Source organism: Macrobrachium rosenbergii, chromosome 55 (genome assembly GCF_040412425.1).
Source record: "Macrobrachium rosenbergii isolate ZJJX-2024 chromosome 55, ASM4041242v1, whole genome shotgun sequence".
Taxonomy (NCBI): domain Eukaryota; kingdom Metazoa; phylum Arthropoda; class Malacostraca; order Decapoda; family Palaemonidae; genus Macrobrachium; species Macrobrachium rosenbergii.
In genome coordinates this window covers 33,354,165-33,381,622 of record NC_089795.1, presented here as the reverse complement: position 1 = coordinate 33,381,622, position 27,458 = coordinate 33,354,165, and the positions used below count along the sequence as shown (strand labels likewise).

Sequence of the window (27,458 nt, the reverse complement as noted above, 5' to 3'; positions counted from 1 at the left end):
TATTTCATGCAATCACGCAAGAACACAACGGAAATATGAAGCATAAAAATAGTCTCTCTTTCTCACAGTTAACAACAGTTCGTCAAATAATTTAATTTTCCTACTGTGTCTTACACATTATGATAGTGAATAAAAAGTAATAGTAAATTTATATTCCTTTGGTATAATATGAATTAATATTCCTTTGTATAAAAGTAAATAAATTTCCTTTTTATAAAGATGAAATAATACATTATTAACCTATGACATAAATATGAATAACAAAAAAATTAGTCTAATATTTAGTATGACCTCCATCATTGTCAATCACAGCTCTTAGTCTATTTGGCATTGAATCTACTAACCTTTGACAATAATTATTCATCCCTCTTTTCGGTCGTAATGACTCCCACACAGATAGGCAGTGTTTGATCAGTGCAGGTTTGGTTTTTATTGTCCCAGTATCCCATTCCCTTACCATTTGTCCCCAAAGATTTTCTATCGGATTGAGGTCAGGAGATTTAGCTGGCCAGTCTATACGTATAACATGGTTCTGTTCAGCAAACCATTCGCTGACCACTTTCGAGTTATGAACAGAAGAGTTGTCCATTACAAGATAGACTGGCAAATGACCCGGTAGTAGAAGTTTCCTCACTGATGGGATCAGGACTTCATCCAGAATTTCTACATATTGCTGTCCGGTTAAACGCTCGTCGATGGGAATCAGTTCCCTGGTCCACACGCAGCCATCCATCCCCATAATCCTGCAGAAATTCTTCCACTTTGCCGCGACGGTTGAATATTTTCTTTATTGAACCTAGAGATTGAGATACACAAAAAAATGTTATCGCAAGTAAAACGAAGAAAATATCAACGCTGAATATCACCAATAGTCTATTAATAAAAATGAGCAATAAGGAATTTACATTGATATTGAGATTGTTTTCTCACTCGATAGGTAATTCGTTAGAATTCCAATAGGCTTGAAATGTTATCCTTGAAAGCAAAAAGAAAAGTTATATTTTAAGGAGCTTGTTGGTATTTAATCAGTGTAGTAAGGAACGTTCATGTTACACATAGGCCTAAGCCCACATGAAAACTATTGGTATTAATTACTTACCTTGCAGTTATTTCATCAATATAGTAAAAGTTCATGTTACACATAGGCCTAAGCCTACATGAAAACTATTGGTATTAATTACTTACCTTGTAGGTATTTAATCAGTGTAGTAAAGAAAGTTCATGATACACATAGGCCTGCCTACATGAAAACTATTGGTATTATTTACTTACCTTGTTTTATTAGGTCGCCAGCAGTGGAGTATACCATGATCGTCGCAGCAAAAGTCTTCTCATCACACCATATAACGTTATCCCAGAATCCTGACTCAAACGGTAGATACTGAAGAGCGAAAAGCTACTCGTTGCTCTTGGTGATTTTGAGACAAGGAGGGTTTGATTGCCGGTCTGCGGTGATGAATTTTGGTTGTGTAATCTCCTTCTCACCGTAACATTAGAGATTTGAAGACCTAATTCCTGATTCACTTTCGCAGCAGTTGTTATAGGCTGTGAGATAACTTTAGCAACGATCTGTTCATCCTGCTCTCTAGTAGTGCATCGGGGTCGACCTTTTCTAGGCTGATTCTGGAAGTTCTCTTCTTCGTTGAACCGTTTGATCCACCTGAATACTGTTGTCCGACTGATATTTAATTTGGGCTAATTTCTATGGGGAGGATATTATTTTTATGCAGTTCTATTATGACTCTCCGTATAGCTAATGAGGTTTCTTGTCTTTTTGGCTCCAGGATTTATTTGAAGTCGCCCAAGATGCTCCATCATCACAACGTGAAGTCGGGTCAGCGAGAAGTAGGCTAAATACTGAGCAGGAGCACCACCACTGTGTCACGTGACAAGTTGCACATTGCTTTGGCGGCTTTTCAGGCGTGCCAACCTTCGGAGTCAGGGGTGCGAATTTTCTCGTGCTGTTATTGTTTTGGGAGATTGTGTGGTTGCCAGCCCTGATGTTATCGTTCACATTTCAGAATGTTTCGTTTTATTTCGTGTATAATATCCAGAAAGGCAAACTTTTGAGTAGTGAAGATTTTTATTTTATTTTATATTATGTATAGTATTAATATATGTACTGTGTTGCTCTTATAATTCAAAATAAGTTTATAAAAATCAAAATAATTCTTTTCACTTGTGAACGATAATCAAAGTACACAGTATCGCTCACTAATGAACGCGACTGTACAAAAAAGAAAGGCAGGAGTGAAATAGTACAGTTGGCTTCAAGAATTCTGGTACGCAGTACCACAGACTACCTATGGTGATGTGCATTGGAATTCTTGGAGACAACTGTACCCTAATAAGATACAGTAGATGAACAGTTGACATGGATAAAAATTTAATCGTCCAAGAGGATGCACACATTAAATAAATTATTAAATGCATTAAAATAAAAATTGTAAATTTATAAAGCTAAGATATAATAAAAGAGGATGTGCATTGTCATTAACAGCTACTATATAATGCAACTTACACTTTAATACAATGCAGATTAATATATCATAAAAAGGTGCAGAAAATGTTCATCTATTTATGATGCTATTATAGGCAGTTTTAAATTTAGTCATACACTAATCCAGAACCTGAACAATTGCTGAAATTGGGATGTATGTCATTGCACTTCTTGAATTGAATGTAAGAATTCATAAAATTGGCATAACCTAACACTTATCTATTCAAACTGATCCATAGACAATTGGCAGCTTTCTCTTTGTTATATAAGGTGAAGTCTCAATGTAACTGCATTCATGCAGCCCCGTGGACAAATACATTGCATACTTGCCATAATTGCACAGGTCAAATACACCTGCGGGCTGGTTATAGCTTATGACTGCTACCATTGTCCAATGTCACCAGACAAAGAAAACAGAAAACACCGAAAACCACCAAACTACTATGCTGCAAAAAATTCCTGTTTATATCACCAATTGCCTTGATATACTTTCAGGTTATCTATCTGTTACTCTCAAAAGAAAATACGGTATACAACACAACATACATATCAATTTTTGAAGTATAAATCAAAGCTCAAGTTGCTTTATTTTGAGAGAGAGAGAGAGAGAGAATTTTTATACTTCAAGCTCAAGTTGCTTTTTGCATCACAAGGCATTTCGTCCGAATTGCTATCATCAAAGTTGGAATTTCTCCTCATTTTCAAGAACAAACTATCTTGACTGTTTACTTTTGGTACTGCACTATGCTAACAAAAATTATGCCAAAATTTCATACTGATCCAACTATTCTTTAGAAGTTATTCCAAAAAAATTGACTGAAGGCGAGTGAAATGCATAGTAGGTGTAATTGACACATCTTACTTTCTTACTTTTGAGAAACTTTGAAAGTATATCAGCAAATGCCACACAAAAGTTAGGTATTGCAAGGAAGACCTCTTAAGTGATAAAATAAGTTAGGTATTGCAAGGAAGGCCTTGTATTTATAAGTGATGAAATCACTGCAACCTGTTTTAGGTCATTTGTCCTTCCTTTACCAGAATAGTATTGTTCTCTGGTTAGGATTCTGCCAGAGATTTACCTCTTACATAGTTGTTCTTGGTGGAAGGTTTCTATTTCCTAATATTAGCAATTAAGACTTGGATCATGATGGATGACCCCCCCTAGTTTGTCAGTTTTTCATAAGTGGTATTTTAACAGAGGTCTTTCACATTCACAATTGATCCCTGATCCCCTTTTCTTGCCGAGAGCAACCAGATTTGCTGAACAGTAGAAACATTATGCAGTAAATGTGCCCCCGCTGTTGAACTTCTCAGTTCCAGAGGTTCTTTATTCCTTACACCTTTTTATTCCTCACACCTTTGGACTGTGGAGCAGTCTCCCTGAGGATGTCGTACAGTTGGAGCTTTGAAAGCTGGAGCATAGATGAATTTGGACTGTGGAGCAGTCTCCCTGAGGATGTCGTACAGTTGGAGCTTTGAAAGCTGGAGCATAGATGAATTGCATTAATACCCTAATACAATTCTCCTTGTATTTTAATAACTTACTTGTATTTTCATCTTTTTACTTATTAATTTGTTTTATTTTTTCTTTTTTTTTAATAAGCAATCTCCTCTTTCTTTATTTTCCCTTGTTACTTCTTTTTAATGAACACCATATTCTTTGGTAGGTTATATTTCAAGTCAAAGGCCTATGTGAGCTTGTTTCATATGACTAGGTTTCATCTCATAAAAGTTGGTCTTCCTCCTCACATGAGCCCTTGTCATCCTTGACATTACTTACATCAGGATATACTGGTGGTTTTAGGAGTCATTTTACCCCTGCTCACGTACATGAATAGGGAGCTGAAATTTTTGGGTTGGGAGATCAACACAAATCATGATGCTATCTGGACAATATCCTCAGCCTAAGGAGAGTGCCTCCTTACAAAGGATGGCTTTATTCATGATCAAATTGCAGATTTGTAAATTAATTTGCAATTTTCCTAGATATTCAAACCTGAAATCTCTTGTCTATAATCCCACCTCCAAACAGTGTTTTGGTTTGAGTCACTGAAGAACAGTGACACTGCCTAGTGGGTGGGTACCCCACCTCTCTCTCAAATGCTGCTGTTTAACAAGTGAGTTTACAAGCTTCAATAACTGTACCAGCTTTCAGTGAAGGTATCCTTAGAAAAGACTTACCGGTAAGTTTTGTTACCAGGGGAAAATTCTAATTATCTTAATGTGATACATGTACTGCGTTGTCTCATCCCTCCCGTTTCTCATCCATCATTGGTATATTGTCATCTAATGTGATAGCAGATATGAAAACATAAGTAATGGAAGGCAGGGAATTGGTATAGAATTCATTAGTAGCAGGGCAGGGAAAAGTTCTGTTATTATAGAACGTAATCTTAGCCCCTTGAAATGCTGCGTTTTGGTGAAAATCTGAAACAATCTTGTTTTTCATAAATAATTTAGATTTGTAAAAGTTAGAGTATTCCAGATGGTTGTTTTAATATATGCAATGAAGAATGTTTATTTTGAAACAAGTTACCTATATGTTGAATTTATTTTGAAATGAGCTACCTTTGTTGAAAATATTTTTGTGCTGCATGGTATTTTCATATTACCTGATACAGGCAGTCCCCGGTTTACGACGGGGGTTCCGTTCTTGCGCCGCGTCGTAACCCGAAAATCGTCGTAAGCCGGAAAATCGTCGAAAATCGTCAAAAATCATAAGAAAACCTTACTTTTAATGCTCTGGGTGCATTGAAAACGATGTAAACTGCATTATTATTGAGTTTACATAAAAAAACCTTCAAATTATGATTATTCTGCCGTTTTGGGGCCATATTTCTTCCGTCGGATCGGGCATACGAAACGTCGTAAACCCGAACATGCGTCGTAAGCCAGGAAATAATTTCTGATGAATATATTTGAAAAGCGTCGTAACCTCGGAACGTCGTAAACCGGGGACTGCCTGTATTTGTATCCAAATGGGTGTTTTATGTGTATTAAACACTTCCCTTATAATTAAAGTGTCTGTAATATAAAATTACACTATTCTAACATTATGGGTAAATTAGAATTTGTATACAGTACTTGAAACACAACTTGTCATCTCTTTTCCAGAATAAAAATGGCTTCCATGGTAGCTCACAGGATGTTAGATGATGGGCTGAATTCAGTCTCTCTTCAGCATCCTGATGTGGACCATTCTGTTGGTGAAGCACCTGATTATGACCAGTTAGGTTATTACAAGTCTGTAGAGAAAGAAGAGTCGTCTTCTGAAACTATGCACTCTTTAACAGCAGATGAGTCTTCGGATCCAGCAGACTTTTATTCGCAAGAAGAAACTGATTTTTGCAAACTAGGTTTTAGTTTGCCCAAAGAAAATGAAAGTAAAAATGAGGGAAGACCTGCTTTTATCTCTGCTAATAGTGCAAGACCAGATCCTCCTGTTACTCCAGGTCGATCTGTTATGTTGGCCAAAGGAAACATTGTGAACACCACACCAGGACATGGTTATGGTAAGTTTCATTTTGTGCTTTGAATAATTTCTAGTTTGTAATTTAAGACTGTATCGAGAAAGTATAATTTTAAACTAGATCAACTAGTGCAGGAAATGTAAAAGAACAAAATTTATGTAGAGCCCCTCTAATGTGATTTTGCTTCTGTCAGATCATGTGCCTGACAAGTTGAGTTTTAGGTTTTTCACTGCATCTTGGAGTTGGGAGTTAATGCTTTGGTTTGTAGCTGCCAGGGTGTGGGTGCCCTACCAATTCTGAAACTTTTCATGTCTTTAACCCTTTCACTGTGAGCCATTTATCGCCACTAGTGACGAGTTCAGTGTCATGCTAATCCTGTAACTGACTAATTTTCTCCCCTTTATATTTATACTTCGATTTTTTTTATTTTCATTAGTGTTATATTAATAAACTGTACAGGCAGTCCTCAGTTATCAGCGGGGGTTCCGTTCTCGGGGTGTGATGATAACCGAAAATCGCCACTAACCAAAAATTGGCGATTTCTGGCACTTTTTCAGCAATTTTCGGGCTTATCAGCGCCGAAAAGTGCCCATTTTCGGTTATTGTTGCCTCTGTTAGGTATGTATTGGCACCAATACCCAATTATCGGCGCCAATAAGCGGAAATCGGCGATTTTCAGCGCCAAAAATTGCCGATTTTCGTCGCTAGACAAGGGCCATAAAACCGGATCACCATTAACCAAGCCCGCCATTAACCGGGGACTGCCTGTACTATTATATTGGTTTAATGTTTTATTATTATAGTAGAGTTATAAATATGCAAATAATGTAGATAATTATTTAATACTGAATTATGTAGCTTTTATTGTTGATTCCTTTCAGTGTGATACATCTCAAAGCATGGATTAAAGTAATGCCATTTTTGTCATTGTTAGAAATTCCTGAATACAAACCTTGAACGCTTGCTCTTGGCCAAAAATTTCATCTGGAAAAACCTCAAAAAAAAAAAAATAAATAAAAAATACTCGGCATTCAATAGAAAATATGAATTTATGATCTTCAGTGGTCTTCTATTCGCAAAAATGTATCACATTACGAATGTGCTTCGTCCTTTGTCATTTCTTCTGATTCATGATTTTATCTAATAAAACCTGAAGCCTAAAATGATCTAAGGTTGGTTTGTCTATAACTACAATATAATAAAAATCACCATATTCACTGCTGTCATTATCAGAACTGTCTGATAGTTCAGGTTGACTACTTTCATTGTCATTTCCAAATAAAAACCTCTGCATTACCATTTCATCGAGAGAAACCTCTTCCTCTGTAGCACTTTCATGGTTAATGAAGGTCTAGCCCTTGTCCTGATTTTGTTTTATATGTTGGAAATCAAATGTTGCTATTTGTTGCTAGAATATAGACAAAAGCCCCTCAAAACAATGAGGGAAACGTGTTATCTATTACGAGTTGTCTAACTAGAACCAGAAGAGTGGTGACTGAGAAGATTAGTCCCACATCATGGACGAGACCTATTGATGACTGAGGAGATCAGTTCCGCACAGTATACTTTGCAAGATGAGAGTATTCCGTAAGCACAAAACATTTTCTCACCCTTGAAATGAAGGAGAGTATCATGGCCCATGACTTACACAGGTGTTGGGTCTTGGATTCCTATTTAATTTGTAAGTCTCAATTTTTTAAATTCACTCTGCAAAAGGGGTTAATAATACTGTGTGATAGGGTAACCACGTATATACATACCTCACTCTCAGCCTTTATATATATAGCACATAATATAACTACTGTATTTCCAAGTCTTATTGTACAATTATATCCAAAACAATGGGCATGCTGTGTAAGTAGTTATGCTACTTAAGGAAGAATGACAAAGTTTTGATACATTCAGAACAGACTACTGTACTATATTCTTAACTGCATAAGCAACTACTGTATCAAAGATTTTCTGTTAAAGGCTTACCAAAATATTTCGTATACGCTTTTATTTAGCTGGCTTTTCTGTCTGTGTGGGTCAAATCTTGTAACTCAATTTTCAACCTGTTCCCTTTGTCTGATGGACCTGAAATTTTGCATGGTTACTCAATCGTGGTGACAATACAACCTTACATGGTCAGTAGGTCAGCAGTGACCTCTAGTGACCCTACAGTGACTTCTCCCAGTATCTCAGGATTTGTATGAAGTGAACAACCCTTCAGATTTTCCATACCTCCTTTGACTTGGTTGAATAAGTTAATGACTCTACGGATTTTTCAGACCACCTTTGGCTCGACAGGTTATCATAGAACAATGGTTCTCAACCATGGGGAATTCTCCCCCTCCCCCCAGGGGGGAGGGGATTTCAGAGTTTCGGGGGCTGGGGGGAATTGTGACCAAGGATTTTAGTATTATTGTATATGCATATTATTTGGAATGCACCTTTTGAGGCAGACAATTTTGGAAAGGGGGGGAATGACATTCTGACATATAGTGAAAGGGTGCATGGTCCAAAAAAGGTTGAGGACCACTGTTATAAAATATGTTCAGTTTCGTTAGCTACAGTCAATAATCGGTTACAATTTTCTGTCAAGATTAAAAAGTATAAATTAAAAAAAAAAAAATTAAGTTTATAAACACATTTTTATTAAAATGCACCAAAAAGTAAAAAAAATTTTTGAGACACTAGGATTTTTTTTACAGTTAATCATGTCTACAAAAATTAAAGCATTGGTGCCAAACATGGAAGGAAATGCTACAAGAAATAAAAAAAAAAAAATTTTCTTGTAGCATTTCCTTCCATGTTTGGTGCCCACACTTTTATTTTTTTTACACATTGTAAAAAAATCCTGGTGCATCTAAAATTATTTTTTACTTTTTATTGCATTTTAATAAAAGCATGTTTAAAAATTTATTAGAGTCTCTCTCTCTCTCTCTCTCTCTCTCTCTCTCTCTCTCTCTCTCTCTCTCTCTCTCTCTCTCTCTCTCTCTCTCTCTCTCTCTCTCTCTCTCTCTCTCTGGAATTCACGTAATTCAGGGAAGTAGGGCATTCACTCAAAATTCAAATATTTTGTATAGTATTTTATGTAGGTTGCCAAGTTTATAAACTTTTTTCCCTTTTTAGTAAGTGATTCGATGACCTTGGTAGCTACAGTGGCTCAGATTTTCTTGTGGCTTGTCATTAAGTTATGTTGTGGGGAGAGCAATTGCCAGAGAATATAAAAATTGTGTAGGTTAGAGAAATGTAAGTTCTCTGTTGTAATGTTTTTGGCTCCTAGATGAACAGAGTACACTAATCGGGCATACTATGCTAATCTTTTTTATAGTATTGTGATGATCACAGTATATACTGTACTACAATATCTTAAAAAATAGATTTCCATTGTCGGAATGTTGGATTACTTACTGACTTTATTTTGATAAACCAAGGTATATTGAAATGTGACTTTTTAATTTTTTATTTAGTGGACCATACAGGTGGAAATATTTATGCACGTACTACAGAGCCTGCTGAGAAAGAAAAATCAACTTTTCTCCCCATTTCAAGGGGAAGAAGGAAAAGACGAAGTGGTAAGCGTTCTCAGCTACCTCAGGATGGTCAGTGTGTTGCTGTGAGTAGTCCTGGATCATTATGGGGATACACTGGCAAACAGTGGTTGCTGCTGCTAGTTTTATTGTCTGGTACGTTAACGTCGTCATTTGCTGTGTGCCTGTTTCCTCCATTTTTTCCAAAAATTGTAAGTAAGCTCTCTCTCTTTTTTAAATTTTCAAGTAACCTGTGTGTAAATTTATATTAATTAGGCTTTAATTGCATAACTGGGATAATTGAATAATCCTGTGGGCTTCACACTGAAGTAATTGAAACTGTTAATTCTGGTAATGGAATTAGGTATACCAATGGTTAAAGTTGGTGACAGTAAATGTGCTTCAGACTATTTTAGGGTTTGGTGGGTAAATTGCTAATTTTAGGATCCAATACATAGTTTTCTTATGAGAGAATTTGGTCAAATGTGGCAGGGAAACTGTGTAACTTGTGGAAATTTAGTTTTGTTACAGAGGTTGTGTTTCAGAGTATAAAAGGTTCTTGTTTTTGAGTATCATTACCAAATCTCTCTTTATCAGTGGTTCAGTAGCATGCATGCATGTTTGATTTTTTTTTTTTATAGAAATAGCAAAGCTTTCCACAAGGTGGTCACTAGCCACAAGTCAGCATTTGTAGCATCAATGGCAAGGCTTTCCTCAAGGTTGTCACTAGCCACAAGACAGCATTTGTAGCAGTCATGGGAACAATTCATAATCTGTAGTTTTGATTAAATTTCCCCAGTCATAAATAATTATAAAGGCATCTTTTTTTTTCCTCTATTGTTAGGCACAAACGAAAGGGGCAACTGCTACTATATTTGGAATGATAATTGGGACAAATTGCCTCACTGCATTTCTTGTTACACCTCTCATTGGCAAAAAGGTAATTTGTGCTCAGGTGTACATTCCTTGGTTTTTGCTAAAAGTATTTGCTGTAATATGTCTTTCCTCACAGAAGTACTTATTTATAATTTTTTTATTTTTGCAGTTAAGACATATAGGGGTCAAGTTTGCCTTTACTGCAGGGCTTTTTTGTAGTGGTGGATGTTGTGTTCTTTCTGGGTAAGTTAATTTTTAATTATTAGTATGCTAGATATCCACAGTGTTTGATATCCTTGACTTGTAGTGATTTCATTATTGTTTGTTTTTTGCACTAAGGAAAAGTTTGAGCTGGCAGAATGACTAAACTATTCAGGACAAATAGTATAGCCATAAGTCAGAGTCCCAAAGTACAGTAGAGCCCTCTGGGACTTCTGAAGGTAGACTGATGCACAATATGCTATCTGTTATGGTCCATTCGTGTTTTATGGCATTATAAAATCCATCGGTACTAGTGGTAAGAAATATGAAGTGTTTTTTTGTATTATGGTGGTCTTTATCGTTACAGGAAAGATTTTCTACAACTAACATTATTTTTTCTTTTAAAAATAGCGCTATCTTTTGGTACCCAGAACAAGTTAGTATTGGTCACTCATTTGTGTTTTTACCCCAAAAGTAAAATGTCTTTGGAAAGAAAGCACTAATAGTTTACTGAAAGCAGCAACAAGAAACAGAATTGTAAAGAAAGCACTAATAGTTTACTGAAGGAATTCTATTGATCTTAACATGAAAATCATAAAAGAATGTCTGGGAAGAGAGTGAATGTTTAATTACATGAAGGTCTGACATATGCTTCTGTAACATTCTAAGGACATGAAAGACAGGAAAAAAAATTAGGTTGTGAAATAATCACAAGGAATTAATAATATTGTAACAAGATAACTAAAAGGCTTTACTGAAAAATTCTAAACATTTTAGATTGAGGATCAGATACAGAGAGATGCTAGTTGACATTTTTAGTATTCAAGCTGATGCATGCCTTCTTGATATACGTGACAGTCAGGAGAGGAGTGCAACATTTTTCATACCAGCTTTTTGAGATTTTAGAGATGTTTAATTACCACAATTGGCTCACAAAAAGTGAAGCTGCTGGTGTTTAGAGCTGAAGGTCACTATCTGCTCAAACAGTTATTCAGTGTGAATGATACTAGATTTTGCTGAAAAGGAACATCAGAGTAGGTCTACAGTCATTGAGTTATCAGGTTATTACTGGGATTCAAGGTATGTCGAGACAAAGGTCTTATTATTAGGTGGAAAAGTTGCAGGATTCAACTGAAACCGTTTGATTTATAGAGCAGGTAATCTGTGTACAGTCAAGAAAATAAATGTGCCCATTACTAATTGTTAATTGTTGATCCTATTGAAGGGCTTGGATGAGGCAAAACCTCTGAGAGGTTATTTTTTTTCCATCATATCCCAGTAAAGGAATATTTTCAAAACGTTTCAAGGTTATTTTGTTCCTATACGCCTGACATCAGCCGCATCCAAAACTGTTGATATAAAGGTAGATTTGTGTATGTACAATACTGGAAAACATCACCGCAATTTCTGCAACCTGTAAGCCACAGTGTCACTTCAATGATTAAGTCTGACTGGTGATTGTAAGGTGCCACTTCTAGAAAAGCTCAATGCTCACTATGACATGGAAAATTTCAAAAGTATCTTGGAAGTACTTTCTAAGTATAGTTCGTGGAAGAGATTTTGGGTAAAATGCTTAGAATGATTTCTAAATTTACTGTTTTTGAGCTTTTAACCAGCAAGAAAAGCTGGATGAAAAGTTTTTATTTTATTATACTAAGATTGGAATTAATGTAATATGCCCCTTAGGGATTAGTGCTGTCAGTGCACCTAACATGATGCACTGTAGGTATTACTAATGAGTGGTTTTTTCAGCTAACCTGTGGCTCCTGGTGGGATCTACTTTTTAGTCTTTTACTCTATCTCCATATCTGCTTTCTTTCTTCAGTCTTGTCTGATGCCTGTTCTATACAGTAACTACAGTATTACTTCTTAGTGCAGCTGTGGAGGTTTTTCCAGTGCCATCTCTAGATCCTTGTACTTCATCTATATTTTCTAGATCTGTCTTGCTGTCCAACTACTCCAATCTCTTCTTTTCACTGCCATAAATGCTGAATAGCCAAAAGTGCCCCAGTGCTTGGCTTGACAGCCTAAGTTGTATAAGATAAATAACTCCAACATGTATATACTTTTAATGAGTTGTCTTCCTGCCTCTTAGTGAGCACCAGGTCCAGTTGGAGCAGCTGGGAATATCTGGATTAGGTCTCAAATCATGGGTATGAGCACCTGCTGCCTTGTATGTTAAAATCTTGGGTAAAGGCTAGATCTACAATGACCTTGTGTAGCAACAGCACTGAAAATCATTAGTAAAGGGGATGATGGATAGGGTTAAGGGGATGAATGCTTTCTCTTCTGGGCTTCACTTTGGATGCCTAGCCAATGATGTTGGTTAAAAACCAGCAGGCAACAGTAGCAGTCATTGGCCTTAGCTATGGGTTATTGTGTTTAGCAAGTTAAGAATATTTGGTTTCTATTATGCAAATGGATAGGGCTGTTTAGAAAAAGAAAGGGATAATATGTACAGGTTGACCATCACTAATCCGGCATTGTTGGGACCTGGAGGGTGCCGGATTAGCCATTTTGCTGGATTAGCCATTTATTAGGCTAGAATACACGAAACACAGTAGCTAAGCACCTCATCCTAGAATTAAAATATCCAATAAATCAGTACAAGTTGGTTAATAAAGAAAAGACAATTATCAAATACAGGTAGTGCTTGAGTTACGATAATTCGACTTACGATATTTTGAGTTTACGATGGGGTTAGCAATTAATACCGATACGAAAATATTTAGGAAATATTTGTAGATTTCGTGCATGCGCAGGCAGCGAGAGAGACCAACTTACAATAGACCAACTTCTTTTCCTCCATCTCTTTATTCCATCTGCTAGTTAAAAAAGTAAAAGAGAATGATAAAAGTATTGTTAGTAAATTTATACTCTTGTGTAAATGTACAGCCATAAACAACCGAACGGGAAACTGTTGTTTTGCTAATAATCGTATCGGATAACAACTGTTGTGCCTGTATTTCAACCATTGTACGGTAATACACAATTACTGTAGTTATGTTACAAATGATGTTAAGAACTGAAATATTTTTTACACTATACCCTTGTTTGTTTTGGAGAAGAGATCGGCAGGGAAATATACTGCTACAGTAACTTTGTTGCAAGTTGTAGCTGAAGCTGAGAAAACAATATTCAAGCTGCTAATGACTATAAATTATCGTGCATCGGCAACATGGATGAAACACGACCGTAAATAAAATTGGAGAGAATGTATTTTAATCAAAACTACTGGGCATGAAAGAATACAAATTACTACTGTTTTCATGCCGATAAAAGATAAATACGTAAAGCTCATATTATGATGAAATCAAGAGAAAATAGCGAACGGAATCTTGATTTTTTTTACTAAAAAAAAAATGCCCCCAAAGCGCGATTCCCGCAAACGTCATATATTAACGAAAAAATAGCTAAATTAATTTCACAACGAGACCTATTTAAGTTATATTTCGACTTAAAAACACTTCGTATAACGAAAAATATCCTTGTCCCAAATAAACTATCCATATTCATTTACGCTAACTAGAAGCAAGAAAAGCGCTTTGAACTTGGTTAAATGCGGCAATATCGATTCCCAAAACAAAACATTGATTGCAATTTATAATACAAAAGCAATATGAGAACATACGCATTGGAAACAATGTAGTAAAGCATAACTTTTAAAAGATCCATGAAAAAGATGCACATTCATTATGTTGATGTTTGTATAATACTGTTAATATGTGAATAGAGTTCAGTATAATGTAGACTAAGCTACCAGTTTGTTGATGCAGCACACTGCGCCACCAAATAAATCGGCCGGGTGAGCTTGTTAGCGCAGAGTTAATTCGGAAATTTGAAAATTAGTGCGGAAACATTAGAAATTACTCTAGCCGAAATTTGTGCCGGATTACTGATTGTTCCGCACTACTGATTGCTGGATTAGTGATGGTCAACCTGTATATTCATACATGAACAGATAGACTTAGTACAGGAGCAGTAGGCATAATCTTAAATGCCAGATACAGAAAAGGCACTGACCAACTAGAAGGCAGTGAGCTGTATGTTACTGCTGGCAAGATTTAAATCAGAACTGCAATATAAGTATTATAGTATGCTTTGCACCAACATTTGAAGTTTCCAAAGAAATAAGAAGAAATTTATAAGGAACTGCAGAATCTTGTAGATAAGATACCACAAAAAGATGCGAATCATCGTTGGTGATAATGAATGTAAAAGTTGGTAGTCCAAAAGGGCATCCATAAATACAGTTGGTCATCTCCAGGTGGCAGTCATATAAAACACATAATTGCATAGCCATTAATCAAGGTAAAAATAATAATGAGTTTTAGGTGCTACAGTGGAGCAGATGTTGACAGTGATCACCAACTCGTAGGTGCCACATGCTACACTTAAGCCAATAATAAAAGCGACAGTATCTTTGATGGTGTTCAAGATTTATCAATAAAAAATATGTATATGATAAATATTGTGTAAATCACAGGCTACTTTTCTTATGAAACAACTGTTTTACTAAGGAAAGGTGACAGCCACATGCTGGAAGTGGAATATGTTATCTTCAAAATTATATTCATTGCAAAGCTGATAGTTTTTAAAGGTTACCTAATTTTTCACTTCCTCCTTTGATCATGTCTCCTTCAGAGTAATGATTCCATGTCTGAGTTGATTTGGTAAGCTTCCTTTGATGTTACTTTGTATTTAGTTTTGCTTAAGTTTTTTTAACTGTTTTGAAGGCTGGCAAAGAACATGCAGTCTGTGTGCATGAAGTGTGAATTTTGTGTGAAAATAATTTTTTGCTTAAATTTCTTCAGATTTTGGATTTTAGGCAAAATTTTTGCATGTCTCTTACATGCATCCCTTGTCAAATGATGACTTACCAGAATACAGTGGACCCCCGCTGATTCACAGTTCCGGACTTGCAGCTTCACCTATTTGCAGATTTTTCTGTGGAACGTACATACACATTATTCACAGAAAATTTGCCTATTCACGTTATTTTTCATAGAGAAATATTCACTAATTACTGTATTTTCATATTTTCCTGACAAAAATGCATTTTTTGTGATAAAACTTTTAAAATACAGTACTCGGGTATAAGCGTTTTTAGAGGGTTTTTTTGGTGTGTGAACTATTAAAATAGGTAGTTGTAAGCGTGTTTAGAGGAGTGTCAAGTATTTGTGAAATTTAGCTATTCGTGGGGGGTTGTGGTACCCATTCCCTGCAAATACCGGGGCTCGACTGTAGACAGTTCATATAAAAATAGTTTCATGACAGTACCAAGTTCATGAGCTCCATAAACTGTTTACCATTAGTTCCATGTTTGATGCTTTTGATTTTTTATTCAGATGGTAATTGTCACAGTTTTTAGCAGTATGTACAAATTTTGTGATCGGAAATATGTTCCATTTAAGACTTGATATTATTGTTTACATTAATGTTGTCATTTGATTAGCAGAAACCTTGGTGTAATAATTTAGGGAGGTATTATGGCTTAAGGTTGGGATAATTGTTCTCAAGTTTTTGCTCATTCTTTGCTTCATAGCAGTTCATCTAATTGCCTTGTTGTTGTACTGTAGTAGGTATTTTCAAGAGGTGTAAAGGTTTAATGATAAATTTATTTCCAGTTTTCTTGAATGGTTCCCTCCTGGTGTACTGTTTGTGGTAATGGCAATACTGATACGTATGACCCATGCAATAGCCAATGCAGGTATCAGTACTTCTACATTTGCATATATAGCTGCAGAGTTCCCAGACTCTGTTGCTAAGATTTTTGTGAGTATCTGGTAACTAGTCTTTATAAATATAAAGTAGTTCATGAATGTTGCCCCCCCCCCAGATCCCACAGTTGTGGGATTAGTGAAGGTCTGCCAGTATTGATAAAAAAAAATGGACATTTATATTTTTGCATTAGGAAAACTTGTAATAAATATCTTTTCAAATACTATACAAATTTGTATTTGTCAGTTTTTTCCCATAAAATTTAAGTAAAAATATACAACTTATGATTTACTCTTTTGGAGAGGTCTATTCTTTCAAAATATCCCCGACTTGCATGAGAGATAGTTGAATGATCTCCCAACAGTCAGCAGACATCACAATGATAACCGATGAAATATTTTTAGTTAATTTGAAAAACAGTTATAGATATTTGATGTCCTGAGAATCCCAAAGGATGAAATTGGCATGATTTTGTGTGACTTCATCAAAATATTAAAAGGTTAATGGTTTTTCTGCTTGCTACTGTGGAGTGAATTTTCCCATCAGTAAGAATATTAATTGGAGTACAGTATATTAAAAGATGAAGAAAGTCAAAACTAGACCATTTTCATGGATATGGATTTATTCAAGATGTCTTGTTAAAATGGCTAATAATTTTGAATCTATTAAGTGAATTAGTGGTTTTATCAGAGAAGGAAGTTGGTTTTCTCTGTTGGGTCCTGGTACTCCTTAGGCAGTCTGTTGCCCTTGATTTGACCTGTGTTTTAATTAGGTAAATTTTTAATGATTGTGACTTTCTCTTGCCATATACTCTTCCATGTGGTTTCACATGAGTTTTCCATTATTTCAATTTTGTGTGATATGGTGTTTTCTTAAACAGTTTTTATTTTTATTTTCAGGCTTTCACACGAACAACGATGAATGTTGCTCAGATGTTAGGACCCGTAGTTGGAGGTGCACTTTACACCTTAGGTGGATTCAAGATGCCTTTTTTAGTAATGGGGACTATACAAATGACCATGACTTTTGTAGCTGTGGGATATCTAGTAGATTATAAAGGTAAAAGGTAGTATATAGTTTCTTTTCTTGGTACTGAGTTGAGGTGACGTCTAAGTCCCAAATGTTTACAGTATGCTCCAGGACCTACTGTGTGTCTTAATTGCCAGGTTTGCTGTGATCCCTATATTTTGAGGTAGTGTCCATTCACTGGCTCCCTGAAAAAGAAAGGAGCAAGATGTCCATCTGACCACTGCACAAGTTTCATTCATAATTAACAAACCAATGCTCTTTACTGTTTATATAATTCTTGTAACAAATTAGTGTGGTGTAATGTAGGCTGTGCTTAGAATTTTTTAATGTTACTCATAAACAGTCAGTGGTATAGTGATTTTGAGGCTTAACAACAAACTCGACTATATTGCATGGCGGTGTCTTACAAATGCTAAATCTTATATCCCTACTTGAAACATATTACAGTCAAACCTCTTAAAACCGGCATTCTTTGGTCCGGGAACTCCCATAGTTCAGCTCGATTTTGAATCGACCAACATTAGTCCATTAAGTGGCCATGTGGGCGGTGCCACGTATTGTTTACAACTTCCCGACTGCAAAAATTTGCCATCTCTTTTGTTTTTATGAAAGTAATAGCTAGTAATGAAAATGTGTGAAGTCAAATATGTTTTCGGTGTTAATTTTAAATGAATAAATATATTTTTTTAAAGATTCCACTTGAGAAGGCTCTACCAAGTCAAAACCACTTGAGAAGGCTTTACCAAGTCGAAACTTTTAATCAAAACAGACATTTGGCAATGCACGAACCCCTTACTCTTAGAGTGCTTGAAAGACTTAAAGGTGACACTATTTTGATTATTTCTTTTATATAGCTTTATATTTATCCATTCGATATGTCACCCATGGGACCAGATGATGCTAGAGGTAAGAAGTGCAAGCATAAAAATTTATCTAAACTAGAAAATGTTTCTCCTGTTGGCGAATGTTTAGTGTTCATTTTCCCCAATAAAAGGCATTGTGCTTTGTTTATGTTTTGACGGCGACATTCAAATGCACTGAGTGATTAATGAAATTCATTCTATTTTTGTCATTTCATTACCATCTACAATCAAAATAAAAGATGAAGAAACTACTAGGGATAATTAATGAAGATAGTACATTTAAGATATGAAAGTCACAGATAATAATCTGCAGATTCTGAGAAAAGTTAAGTAGTTGGTTTATGGTTAGGCTAACTCTGGAATGTAGGCTAAATGTGTTAAAGTACGTTATTTTAAAGAAAATTACACAGTATGAAGTTATAAAATAGTGAAAATATTTGAGTAATAAAATGATAAAAAGGCTAAGTTGGCAACTAGGCTATTTGTATGTGGAATTAGCTTGCAAGATTATATTTACATAGGGCTTCATTTTTTTACGGGTGTATTATATAATCCGGGATTATCTGTGGTCCGGCAGTGGCCTGGTCCCAAGGTTCCCAGATTTAAGAGGTTGGACTGTATTGGCATCTTATGAGAAATCAGCTCCAAACATTTCCAGAGAACTGGTTAATAGGAAATGGACTGAAGTGTATTTGTAAGTTTACAAGAATTAATGTTAATACAGTATGGGAAAGAAATAAAGATCCATAGGGCAAGTCTTCAATTTTCATAAAAATCATTTTATAGAAAATATCATATTGGTTTATTACTAGTGTAATTGTTACTTTATGCAAATAAACACTGTTAATGTAATTAGTAAATCAGGCTGCATAGGATAGTTCTCATTTTAGTTGTAAACTCCTGGAGTCATCAGTAATTAACTGGATCAGTACAACAGTGAGTATTTATAATTTAATAGTTTTCACATGTTTTGGTATATAATTAACAGTAACTTGAAAAACTTTCTTGCAGAAAAAAACAAGTAATGTACAAAACATGGAATTATGGATAGGACAGTTTTAAATTCAAAACTCATTTCTTAACATAATGCAGTCTGTTTCCTCAAAGCTGATGACGGTAATTGCATTTAAGGTGTATCTATTTGATGTGTATGGGTAAATGGCTTATTTGGTCATAGCTATCTAAATGAGAGAGGAACTTTAAGAAGGGATGTGGACATCTGGAAAAAAAAAATCCCCTGGACATCCCCTTATCAAGGTTGAAAGGTATCAGAGCGTAACTGTACATGTCTTAAGATTATTCAGGCTTAAAGTACTCTAACTAAATTAGGGAAGCTTTCTTGCCCATTGCCCACTCCTTTTCACATTTTTACTGTGAGGATTAACCTGTGAGGAGCTGCACATAGGTAGCAAGATTGCCATTTTGATAACTTTTAAAATATAGTGGGAGATGTCGGGTGGCATGGAGTCTGTTTAAACCCCCACTCCTAGCAGGCAACATGTAATCACTGCTGGATGGTTGGTGCTTCTAGTCTCTTCTTCTAAACTACCTCAGCAGTTTGTGCATCTCAAACCTTCCCTGGGGTGTCGGGTCCCATTGCCGTCTCCCATCCAACAGAGAAGGTTGTGGGTGCAAGCTGCATCTTACAGTCCTTATCTCAGATGTCTCCCATTCCTTGCAGTATTTTTGTTGCCATTGTATGATAAATGTGTTTTAAATTACAAGTGTACCCTAAAATTAAATCACAAGTGTACCTCTTAGGGTAACTTGGAGAGGGCGTTGTCCTTGTCAAGTTAGATTCAGCTCCTTTCTCTTTCATGAACTTTGACCCTCTGGAACCTGTGTGTTGGGTTAGCCGTGAGTCCATATCTTGTTGCACTGCCATTTCACTCGCTGCTATGCTGTTGGCAGTGGTGACTCCCCCTTCTTTTTGATGTCCTTTTGACCCTGTTTCCATGTCTTTGACCTCTGCCTGTTGTCTTGGTGGGAGTCAATTCTCAACTCCTGCCCTCACCTGCTTATGTGTTCCTGAACCCTACATCCTTGGTTGCCCATGTTTCCTCAACTTTGTTTCATGGTGGCCCCATAGGGTCCTGTTCATGAAGCTGGGTTTGAAGTTTGATACTTCATCCTTGGGTGCCCACTGCTGCGCTGCAGTCTGGTGATTGCCCATATGGTTATCCCCAGTACAGTAATTGTTTTCTGGGCCTATACCTTACTTGACCTAGTTCACAGCTCCTGGTCAGGTTACAGTTCTGTAGTGGAGGTTTTACTACCATGTCACAAGTGTTGTGGTATTGTCACTGATTTAAAATGTCATAGCAAACAGAAATACTGTGTGATTAAAAGAGCATGACCTTGAGAGTCTTGCTATTAATTTTGTTTTGCATGTTAAGTATGACAATTCCAAATTCAAAGATTTGCTCTTGATATGATGTAGAATAAGGTGGCCTGAAAATTGATGAAGGCTAATAAAAACGTTGACTCGGCATATTCCTCTTTTATTAGAAACTTGGTTCAACAAACTACTCAAAATGCCTCCCATCTTTCAAAGTCATTTTGTAGTGGAAAGTGAAATGGGAAAATTAAACTAGAGTGGCAGTGTGATCTGAGAGGTAATTACATAATTGCTGAAACCCTTAAATTCCATCCATTATTAAATGCACAAATTTGTCACATCACTGCTGCTTGATTAGATATTGAAACCATGCTCATTGCTGAGCATAATAATCTATCAGAGAGAGAAATATTTCTCAAAGTTTTTAAGTATTGAGTTCCATATTTTTCGAGTTTCCTTATTTTTTCTTCAATGTTAACTCTCATGAAATTCAGATGTTACTGTTTGGATATAACTGTAATACATAATACCTAAAAACTTCAAAAGCAATATTTGTCTCCCTGATACAGATTTTTTTAATGTTCACAATGTCCAATCAAACAGCAGTGATGTGACAAATTATGCACATCAATGTAGAAATTAGGAATTATGAATCATTTTTATTATTAGGCAGCTGCTGCTGTCGTTTCATTTATATGAAGTTTATAAAATTATAAAGTAGGCATTATATAATTTTCAGATATTCTCAATTTTTGGTAATACTGTAAAGTTGAAATGTTTTACAAATTGTTTAGAACTGTAATGCTGAACATGCATGAATAAATGCAGTGTGTTAATCCAATTTAAATTTGTTTGAAAATTTTCAGATGCCAGTGACTCTTGTCCAAGTGAAAAGAAACGTGAAATTCAAATTAGCCAGCTGTTTGCAATTCCTGGGATTTGGGTGTCATTTTTAACTTTTGTTTTTTCAACCATGAGTAATGGTTTCCTATCAGTGACATTAGAACCACTTGTACTCCGTAAGGTAAGTACTACTGACAATTTAGTTTTGAAAAATTTTACTGAAAATTTTGAAAATTGAGTGGTAGTTCATGTTATTGGCTTGGAGTTTTCTCCCACTAATTTGCCAAGGCTTTGTCAAGAAATGTGACCATGTCCCAAAAGTTTTTTGGCACATATACCAGGTTAGTATTTTGATTTAGAAGCCCTCCAGAGATCTTGGGAGTTGCATGCGAGTTGCTGAAATATCTGGCAATCCATTGAGAATGGAGATTCTGACAAAATTTGTTTCCAAAACTTGACATTCATTTTCAACAATTTGGACATTTCACCAAACATTTGAAACTGTTAGTGTTGCTTGACATTCTGTACGTGTTGGGGTTGAATGACCATCTGGGCTATACAGCAAATATCCATGGATCAAATGAATTCTAGTTCTAATAAGGGTCAGAATTACTTGTTGCTTCTCTTGATTTCAAATCATGTTCAAATGTTGGGATATGTTTTGATTTGTTACTCTTTCAGTCTATATAATGTGCTGTATACAGTATTGATTATAATGGGTTTTTAGAGGTCATATGTAGTCACAATATGAATATTTACATGTGATCTTGTCATAGTAGGTGCAGCCTAAGTTGCTGTGTTGGCCTCATGTCCTTAATTCTTATATAGGCAGGACTCAAATATAGTTTTACACTTTTACCACTTTTATATAATTTAAGTGAAGGGCTTTTATATAATTTAAGTGAAGGGTTAATTTGGTTCAAGTTGTCTGGTGGCTGAATGGCTCTTTAGTATGGTAAAGCCTCTTATTCTGAATCATCATGCCCAATGCATGTGTTCTGAATAACACACCGTTGACTTTGAAGCAATGCCTTCAAGAAGTCTCTTAGCTTTAACAGTCTAAATAATGAATAGATCTAAACTATGAATATATTGTCATGGCAGTCTTTAGAATACTATTTCACGTGTTGAATTACTTCGAAGTAAAAACATAAATGTAAATGAGAAAGTGGTATCGATTAATGTAATGAATGGGTCAATGTTTTTCGATATTGATGAATCTCGCCATAAACTAGTATAAAATGTACATTGCTGAATCAAACATATTTGATAAGTAATTGGATATGATGTGCGATTGAGAGAATGTTTGAATATTAATTATTAAAATTGGTAAATGTTTTCATAATTTTCTTGTTCTGAAGAATCGCTGGTTTACCTTGTATATGTGATAAATGCTGAAGCAAAAAAGATACAAATCATATTAAAAATATAAAAGCTAGATTAATAGTTAGGGAAATAAAAAGCTAAATAATTCACTCTGTTGCTGCTTGAGGATTTGCACAAGAAGTATAAGCTATAAAATACACACTTCACTTCATGAACTAACTGAAGGTAAAATAAGTACAGTAAAATGATTAAGATTACTTTCCCTTGATTTTAGGAGACAAGTAATGCAAATTTGTGAACTTCTGTTAGGTTTTATGTAATTGGTAGTTAAGTTTATTAAAACTCATTTGCCTTTTATGATGTAGTGTGTGATTCTAGTTTTTCTGTAAATCTTTTGCACATTCTTTATTCCTTTCAGTTCATCAGACAGCCCTTATTGTTAAGGAGACATAAATAATGAAACACGGCAATAGACGGATAGGCCAGCTTTGTGTAGATGAACAATGCACTTGCATCTTTGGCCGTAGTTAGTCGAACTCTGATGTATAGAAGAGCAACTGTACAGTATTGTATCTGATATGTTGGAAATAACTGCTCATGCAAGATTTTTTTTTCTGCCTTCTAGTTTGACTTGGGGCCACTGTATATTGGACTGCTATTTGGTCTAAAAGATGGTGCAAATAGTCTGGCCTCACCTATTTGGGGATGGCTGTGTGATCGTTATCGTCGTGTGAAGATATTTATTTTGGTTGCCTCATGCTTAGCTTTTATGTCATTTGTACTTCTTGGACCTCTACCAGGGCTACCTATGAAAAGGTATAGTATAGAAATTTGGACTGTAAAGTTTAGTGGAAAGGTTTTTTTTTATTTTCATGTTTTGCTCTGTGGATCTTGTTTTTCAGTTTTGTTCTGTGGATATTATGGTTACGCCAGAGATTTGCAAATAAAATTACATTTGAGACAAGACAAATGCTGCTCTTAGCAAACATTACCTTCAGATAACTTCAGATAACGAGTGACATATAGTCTCTATACTATATGCACAAATGTTGAGCACTTAGTTTTACATACCTGTTTTGAATAGATGCCTTTCATTGAAACCATGCATATTTTTCTCAGTACTTTAGGTATTGTGATTGTGGCACTTACACTAAATGGATTTGGTATTGGTGGACAACAAGTAGCTGGTGTTGTAGATGCAATGAGAGAAGCTGTGTAAGTAGCATTTTATTTTTCTGTAATGCATTTGTCCTTTTAGGGAGGTGCTATCAAAGGTCGTTGATGAGATTCAAAGCATAAATTCTGTTTGTTAACAGGGCATGGAGAAAAAAAAAGTGAAAGTGTTTATAAGAGCAGGAAGTTGAAAGTGATTAAGAATACAGTAATAAAGGTAGATGCCAGTCAGGGAGTGGACGAAAATGGTTGTAGAAGGTGGAAGAAAGTAAGGGGCTAATTTATAAAGTTATTTTAAGAGTAAGTTTAATCAGTAATGGGAGGATTAAAGAAGAGGAAGATCACTGAATAGGTGAAGCGAGGATGGAAGTTTGATTTCTGCAAAAAAATTTGAAAGCAGCCAAAATATGTTAAAATTGTCAGTTTTGGATCATTTACAGATGGTCTTGTCAATTTTTCGTAAGCTATTTTCACATTCACCATTCATCCATGATCCTCTTTTTCTACGGAGAGTGACCATATTTGCTGAACAGGTCACCAGTATGTATTTTTATTTATTCATTTATTATTTAATTTAATTTTCTTTTCTAGTAAATGTTTTTCCTATTACCTTTTGTTACTACTTTCAAATGTACACCGTGTTCTTTGGAAACTTGAATTTAAAATCATTGGCTCCGCATGGCTACCATATGAGTAGGTTTCATCTTCTGAATAATAGTGATAATAATCATAGAAAAGTAGAATTAATAGTATTCATGTATCAGAATTTTGTAAATATTGTATGATTTAAAAAATGTTCAAGATTTTGTATTTAAATAAAGGTAGTTTTAACAAATATGGTGTGCACTACAGTATTAGCTGTCAATGCTTTTAATGTTTTGATACCTGTTTGGTTTGAAAGAATGAAAAGTATTAGGAGAATGTGCTTTATTGATGGGTATTTTTATTAAGTTTATTACATCTAATTTCAGTATAATTACATTTGCTTGCATAATGCTGCTGTTTGATGTAATTCAGCCATTCATTTAATAACTTAAAGGCAATATGTGATATAGCTAAGAAAGCACTTTTTAAAACAGATGATCGTCTTGGCACAAGGATGTGTGTGTCTCTCAACAAAATTGTTCTGAATATATCAGTTATTCATGATGTGCTATGGAAGGACGTCCTATGGAAGGATTCATTCAGTTATTTGGATTACTCTTGACTTCATGCAATAGTGTAGTAAACAAAGTTGGATACTGTACATTGTTATTAGCAGTAGTGAGTTAAACAGTACATGCACACATTCTTTACCAGTATTGCATGCATACTGTATATGGGTAACAGATGTGCTTGCATACTAAGAATGTGTGTTGTAGGAATACGTAAATTTATGGTTAAATTTACTTTAGGGTGGCACCCATCTCTGACCTTGAATTTTTGGTCTCCTTATATCAGAATATAGAAAAAATAATTATAGAAAAGAGAGAAAACAGCAAGAATAAGGCTTCTTGCCTGAATTCCAGTTGATCCAGAGGCATGGAAGTCAGAAACATTGGGTCCTCTATCTGCAGGCACTTCATCACTTTCTTGATTACACTAGGGTAATGCTGAATGTGCAGATTTCATTTTTGGTGGATTATACTAGGCTAGGCTTAGTATGCTTGTCTCAGTTTTGGTAGATTCCATTGATAATTCATACTACATCATGTTAACTCTTGACTGATCAATAGGCTTAGAAACAAATTTTCGGTAGGCTAAATGCAAAACTTCAGGCATGAAACTAGGCTTGCCTAACTCATGGCTTGTCTAATATTTTGATTGTTTCTTGTAACCACATACTGTTTCATGCATATGTGCATAAACAGTAGCAAATGCCAACTTAACTGAATTGAGAAACAGTTGTTTGACGATATTACTGTTGCTATTGTCAACTTGTTCAAAACTCTTAATTCTCAATGGTTACTTTCAAAAGAGAAAGCAAAACAATTTTTTATTCATCCTTCATTCAGTGTAGGAGGTCTTAAAGTATACCACTAAATTCAAGCTGCAGCTGAAGTAACAAATAATGAGCAGGTTGCAAAATCTTAATGAATAGGTGAAAGCTATGCGTGAAACAAGTGAAATCACACCTTTGCTTTATTTAAAATATGCTGTATTTATAAATCAAGGTTAGCTTCAATTTTTAACCCAGCTTTGTTTGTAATGTATCTCCAAATTGTTTCATTTAGCAACAAATGCCAGTTAGGATGTTGGTAGTACTTGGCTGAGTATGACCTCATTGTGGGAGTTTCTTTAGTAATGGTACTTACTCTTTTTTGCCAATTATTAGTCCTATGAATATTTTCACCATTCATTACATCCAAGTCCGTGATCACTTGGCAACACGTGGCAATGATATTGGTAAATCAGCTGATGATTTTGAAAATGTAAACATTACCAGAATACAAAAGGTGCAGGATCACAATCCTTATATTTTTATAATACAATATGGTATGATATTGTACATGTAATACAACTGGATACAGTGTGGGATACACTTTGCTCTTGCACTGACATTCTGGCTTACACAGATGACGGAAAGTTAAAAACTTGCCTCTCTCTACATCAGCCAAATTGGCAATCGGCCTTGAATAAATTCTCAATATTCTGTAACACGAATACTAAAATGCCATTCTGTTTCAAGAAAAAAGTCTTTGAAGCAGCAGCGACTTCATCCTTGTTTTATGGGTCAGAAACATGGCTAACAAATGCATTACAAAAACCAATAAGTAATTACAATCATTTAGTAAAGAGTCTTCTGGATGTAAGGTAAATACCTGTACACATTTGTGTTTGGCTGAGTCTGGGATACCCCAGCACAATTCATCGTGGCATCAAAACGAAAACATTTTCTGGTGTCAAAGTTGTCTAATCCTGATATGGATGAGCCTTTTCATATTGTATATGCAATGTGCAGGGGTGCAGACTCCCCTGGATATAGATTTATTCAAGATTCTCTGGCCTTTAATTATCAAATTGATCCACTTAATTGATATCATAACATCTATTAGAAACTACTTCAGCTTCAGCAACAAAAAGTATGTGACTTACAGAAACAAACTGAATCCCAACTTAGGAATACATAAATTATATACGGATAAATTATATATCTCTGATTATATTGGCGCAGCTTTCAGTCGTTTACGACTCATGTCCCATAACCTCCGTATAGAAACAGGTAGGTGGGCCGAACTCCCGGAATTAAGGGTGTGTACATGTGATAATAGCACTATTCAGGACGAATCACACGTTCTGATCAATTGTCCTCTTTCAATGCCATGTAGGCGTAAATATCCAAACTTGAGTTATGAATCTCTGAGTAATTTATTCAATGAAAATGATAATATTGTTGATTTGTGTAAATATGTTTATGAAGTGCTTCATATTTATAAGTAATGTGCGGCTTTACCTTCTGTTTTATGTTTTTTTCTTCAAGTAAATTTTTTATCAAATATTATTTGTATGAGGATTTGATTTTGAATAGTTATGTAACCACTTTTTTCCTTTTAGTAAGTTCCTTTTTCGTTTATTTTTATAATCTTTTAGGATTATGTTATTTGTACTTGATATTTTATTTTT

At 35.2% G+C, this 27,458-nt stretch overlaps 1 protein-coding gene across 1 annotated transcript in view; it reads left to right on the top strand.

Annotated features, from left to right (window-relative positions):
* LOC136835945 (MFS-type transporter SLC18B1-like) overlaps positions 1 to 27,458 on the top strand; it is a 76,851-nt gene that overhangs the window by 10,801 nt on the left and 38,592 nt on the right. The window contains exons 2-10 of the mRNA XM_067099833.1: positions 5,615 to 6,012; positions 9,426 to 9,697; positions 10,330 to 10,425; positions 10,531 to 10,604; positions 16,190 to 16,337; positions 17,183 to 17,342; positions 21,380 to 21,537; positions 23,308 to 23,498; positions 23,802 to 23,897. Coding sequence (XP_066955934.1) covers positions 5,622 to 6,012; positions 9,426 to 9,697; positions 10,330 to 10,425; positions 10,531 to 10,604; positions 16,190 to 16,337; positions 17,183 to 17,342; positions 21,380 to 21,537; positions 23,308 to 23,498; positions 23,802 to 23,897 — 1,586 coding nt within the window. The 5' untranslated portion in view covers positions 5,615 to 5,621. The remainder of the gene's footprint in view (positions 1 to 5,614; positions 6,013 to 9,425; positions 9,698 to 10,329; positions 10,426 to 10,530; positions 10,605 to 16,189; positions 16,338 to 17,182; positions 17,343 to 21,379; positions 21,538 to 23,307; positions 23,499 to 23,801; positions 23,898 to 27,458) is intronic.